This window comes from Camelina sativa, chromosome 18, assembly GCF_000633955.1.
Source record: "Camelina sativa cultivar DH55 chromosome 18, Cs, whole genome shotgun sequence".
Classification (NCBI taxonomy): domain Eukaryota; kingdom Viridiplantae; phylum Streptophyta; class Magnoliopsida; order Brassicales; family Brassicaceae; genus Camelina; species Camelina sativa.
The window spans coordinates 15,644,297-15,649,727 of NC_025702.1; the positions used below are offsets into that span (position 1 = coordinate 15,644,297).

The 5,431-nt window shown below is 36.0% G+C and overlaps 1 protein-coding gene and 1 pseudogene across 1 annotated transcript; one reads left to right on the top strand and one right to left on the bottom strand.

Annotated features, from left to right (window-relative positions):
- LOC104761841 (xyloglucan endotransglucosylase/hydrolase protein 24-like) lies at window positions 1-1,209 on the top strand. Its single transcript, XM_010484977.2, has 3 exons — window positions 1-396; window positions 488-681; window positions 765-1,209. The coding sequence occupies exons 1-3, from the start codon at window positions 121-123 to the stop codon at window positions 1,150-1,152; spliced, it is 858 nt and encodes a 285-aa protein (XP_010483279.1). The 5' UTR covers window positions 1-120; the 3' UTR covers window positions 1,153-1,209.
- Window positions 3,866-5,431, bottom strand: part of LOC104761842 — a 3,326-nt pseudogene continuing 1,760 nt past the window's right edge.

Here is a 5,431-nt window from a genome sequence, read left to right on the forward strand (position 1 = left end):
TAATTTTCTTCTCCTTCTATTCCTCTGTTTCACCCAAATGTCACTGTCTTATCATTTTCTACAATCTTTCCTCCATTATAAATGTTCTGACTCACCGTTACATTTTACCAAAAGGAGGACATGGGTTGCTCAAGAATCGTGATCCTAGTGTATATTTTCTCATTTTTTTCTTTCATGTGGTGCTTAGTGTTGGCAGGTGATTTCAGAAAAGATGTTGACATTATATGGGGAGGCGACAAAGCGAAGATACTTGAAAACGGCCAAGCCATTGCATTATCTCTCGACAAAACTTCTGGCTCTGGCTTTCAATCCAAAACACAGTTTTTGTTCGGTAAAATCTCTATGGACCTTAAGCTTGTCTCTGGAAACTCTGCTGGTACTGTCACATCTTACTATGTAATAATCTCCAAAACCTATCTTTACATTAATGAACCATTTATTGGTTGATAATATTGATGTTATAAGACATCGTGTATGTGTTGCCTAGGTAGCGTCTAAAGGAGCAATGTGGGATGAGATAGACTTCGAGTTCTTGGGGAATCTGAGTGGTAATCCATACACAGTCCATACAAATGTGATCACGCAAGGCAAAGGTGATAGAGAACAACAGTTTCGTCTCTGGTTCGATCCCACCATTAATTTCCACACTTATTCTACCCTCTGGAACCCTAGAACCATAATGTAAAAATCTAAATATCTAGTCTCCAGTCCATTCATCTCTTAGCATAACGTAGCAATATTTAGGATCGTCGGATATTTGGCAGATTCTATGTGGATGGTACACCGATAAGACAATTCAAGAACATGAAGACAATGAATGTATCTTACCCGGAGAAACAAGCAATGAGAGTCCATTCAAGCTTATGGGATGGAGATGATTGGGCTACAAGAGGAGGGCTCGTGAAGACTGACTGGTCCAAAGCACCTTTCACCGCTTATTACAGGAATTATGAGGTCCAAAACTGTGTTGGCTCTAATGAAACTTGTGGTGGTGATGGCTCAAGCTCGTGGATCAATGAAGGGATTGATGACAGTGGCATGAAAAGGCTTAAGTGGGTCCAAAAGAACTTCATGATCTATGATTATTGCAATGACCCTAAGAGGTTTCGTCTAGGGTTGGCTAGTGAATGTGTTGCTAATGCTGTGAGTTGAACGCATAATAAAAAACGTTCTAACAAATATATAAGATGTTAAGTTGCAAAGTGGGTCGTTTACGTTTAGTATCTATCGAAATATATACGAAGTAATACGTTAAGAGAGTTGGAATAAATTCACCCACAAAGACAAATTAATATCCCAAACTTTCAGATCTTTCATATTATCATATATCTGATATGATACATAAATTCAAGATATTTTTCCTATTGAAGTTAAACACACAAACAAAACAAAACCAAAAAAAAAAACCTATACACACTCGCACACGATTACAAAATGACAAGAAAAAAGTTTTAGAAAAAAATATTTGCTAAGAGTGACTACTTTTATATATATATATATATATATATATATATATTTTTTTTGACATTTACTTACTACTTGTTACTTATTAAGCATCAATGTTAGTATGGGAGACTGCAAAAGCCATAAACTCGTTAACTTGAAAAGTCTCACTCTCTTGCCATTTGACACTCTTTTCTTTCAATTTTTGAATGCAACAAATTAAATATAATTGGTTTTACATAATAAATATTTTTTATATATTGTTTTTTTTACTGTCACATGATTTAAAGCAAAATTATAAACATTATAATATAAAATATGAATTACCTTCACCTTATAAATATAAATTGATAAATTGATATAAATATTAATGCATTAACTATCCAATTAAATAATGAATTTATAATATGCCCTTAACTATAATTTTTCCGATAAATAGCACACACATCTCAGTAATTTCATATCTCAAATCTCACATAATTTTTTGTTTTCCATTTTACTAGTTTCTTAATGTATTTCATTTTTTAAATCATCTAAATTTTCTTCTTTCCTAATTTTTTTTCGTTCTGTTAGTAATGCATACATCTTCTTCCTATATTATTAACATCATCATATAGACTTTTGAATGTTCAATTTCTCTAAGTTTGAACCTTCATGTGTGAGGCCATTATAATATTTTCTTGTTTTTTTGTCTTTGGTTATGTTATTTTTTATAAGTTTGGAAAGTAGGTTTTATAATTTTTACCGAAATATACCATATTGTCTTATACTGTATTTTTCTATATTGTGTTGTCATCGTTGTTCAAAATAAATGATTATGAAAATATTATTTTTTTGAATGTTATTAGGCAATTAGCATATATGAGATGTTCTAATATATGGCACACATACTATAACGATATGTGCCATATTGTCTTAAAATTTGTTTTGAATTTGTGATTGATCAAGCTGTATTAAACCTTTTTCTTAAGGAATTGAGAAGATTGGTGAGTTTTATTTAATCATTCATAAATTGTCTCTCTTGGATGATATGAATGTGTACTACCAATAAATATATATAATCAAAATGATTATTGTGATTTTTTTTAATAGTGTTTGTTTAGGGTACTCTTCCACCTTCATAGATGTTTACCTTTTCATTTTAGTTTTTTATTCAACCCAAAATATATATTTTTAAATTCATTTCATATATATTATATTTACTCAATCATATAAATAAAAATTAGGATTAACTAAAAAAACTTTACAGTGAACTAACCAGAGGTGGTGGGCTAGTGGTTCTATCCTTGGTGGAAGAGTCGCTCTGTTGGTCTAGGCCAGAGATCGATTTTCTCCAAGCGCAGAATTGCTCAGTTCTATCCCTTTAGCCACATGGGTATGGGTCCATGGCTTACGGCCCATTTGCATACCTGGAGGGACTCTACCCGTGGGATAGACGCTGGTAGAAAGCAAGGGCCAATATACATTCAAGGCAAGAGTCTTAGACCATCTCCAATGTATATCTCTATTTTTTCTCTAAAATAGAGTAACTAAAAAATAGAGCATTGTTTTAGTCCTATATATTACTCTATTTTCAACTCTAAAATAGAGGTAGTATAAAAAAAATAGAGGTGATAATAGAGTTGCTCTATATATAGAGCAATTCTACATTTTTTTTCTATTTTAGAGTAAAATATAGAGTAGGATTGAAGCAAATGTTTCTATAATAAAGAGTTGACTCTAAAATAGAATAGGGTTGGAGATGCCGCGGGATCCAACCGGTTCCATACCAAACCGCAGCTGGGAACTTACGGGTTTTACTTAGATCCTTCACTGGCATTGACAGAATCTGTATCTCAGAGTCTTTAGATGGCGGTGAGTAACTCTGGAGTTTCGCAGTACCAACGGTTCTCCCAAACCCAAATTCAGGTTTCTTGAATATCAAAACAAACACACATTTTATAAATAGTCTTCGCTTTAATTAGCTTGATTTTACTAATGAACATATTGATAGGTATCGATGGAGTCAAGCTAAAGGACGGTAGGCTAGTGCTTGCTTACAACACAGACTCAAGAGGTGTGCTCAAAGTAGGAGAGTGTTTCTTTAGACGATGGTGATTCTTGGACCGATGTTTTAATGTTGGAGGAATCTCCGGGAATGGAGTTTTCGTATCCGGCGGTTATACAAGCTAGTAGGTAATAATCAAGAACACATGACATTGATGTATCGTGAAGCACAAGCCTTTAGATAAGGCGAGTATCAATCAAAAGGACCAGACATAGATTCTACGTTGTTAAATCAACTATCTGAGCTTGTAGAATGAGCTAGTTTTTAAGAATGTTATTGTCTAACTAAGTCATCAATCAAGCATACTAGAAGAACAAATGGCATGGTGACCACACTTAATGAAGAACAACACAAGATACAAAAGCTCATAACCGCATGAAGAAGAAGAACCATAACAGAAAAGTGGCAAGACGACCACTTATTGAACTAAACAAAGCCCAAATCCTATAGCTAAAGCCTAAAGCTCAGAGAAGAGATTCAAAGGAAAGGAAGCAGAAAGAAACATTGTTAAGCAATGGGGTCCGTGGGATGAAGCCAGAAGGGGGTACGGACCGGCGAGGGTTCACCAAGGCGATCGAAGTTGAAGGGACGGTCCGTACCAGAAGCCAGATCGTAAGAACCAAGTCTAGGACCAAGGTAATAGATAGAGTTAGGTTTGAGCCTAGGGTACATGCTTGCCGAGAGACAGAAGGCTTCACTCTTGCTAAGGAAGATGCAGAGATCTCCAATATCTTCCGTGTAACAAAAGTCTTTGCTCATCCCATCTTGCCTAAAGATCATGAACCGCTTAGTACTGCAGTGAATAAAATTCCAAATCCCCATCTTCGTCCTCTTTGTGAATGTACTGTGTGTACCTAGACAGAAGCAAGCAGCTCAATAACTCTACTTTTAACATGGATTGAGATTAATAAGTGATTCAAAATACTTACCACTTGATGAAGAAAAGTTCACCAGAGGGAGACTCAACTAAGTGGTTGGTCATGAAACATTTATCCAGCATCTCCCAACCTGCCTCTGGGACCTTAGGCCGGTTCTGAAGGCGTAGGTGTTGATACTCTGGCTCGAAGTCGTTGCTACTGAGATCCAACGAACCCATGTAGTCACCCTTGAAACTGGTAAAGTAGAAGACTTTGTCTCTCTTGGAATACAAGAGATTAGAGGGTGGTAAAAGAGAATAAGCTGTCGCGATGTGAGTCCACTTAGAGTCCCAACGAGGCCTACATACACTTAGCCGATAGTCGTTGAACTTTGCAGCCACAGAGAAGTCCTTCTGAACAGGATCAGAAGAAGAGAGAGACACTCTCGTTTCATGGGTTGAAGGTTTGAACCCAACCGAAGGCAATGATATTACTTTGGAAGATGAGAGCCATGGCTTGTACACATCCGTGATATGTACGGTAAGGTCTTTGTCGTCAAAAGAAACGATCCAACCTTGTGATGCTCCCACAAGAGGTAGCCCATTGAGCTTCTTGGGAAACGTCTTCTCACTGCTGTACACTGTCTCTTCAGTTGTCGGATCGAATAACCTGTGCTTCTTGATTTTACCCTCCGGAGACTCTCGCAGCTTCTTACCGCCCGTAAGCAAATACGGGAACTGCGGCAATGATGAGAAGAAACGAGCATTGTCCTTGCGTGCCTGTCAATACTTAAACCCATTAGTACATAAATCAAAGTAAGAGGAATAAAGAAATTGTGATATGTAGAGAGATGAATGTATCCTTAACAGAGAGCGTCAAGACGCGGCTGAAAAACAGAGCCATTGTTTTTTTTTTTTCTTTTTTTTTCTATCTTCTTTCCCCTGTCCGAAAACCTAATTGCTCTTCTCTCTTATTCAATTATTCAAAGACCTTTGACGGGGTTTGGCTTTGGAAAAATTCCATTACTAATATTTCTTCCATGTTTCAAAACAAAAAAAAAAAAAAAAAAAAAAAAAAAAAAAAA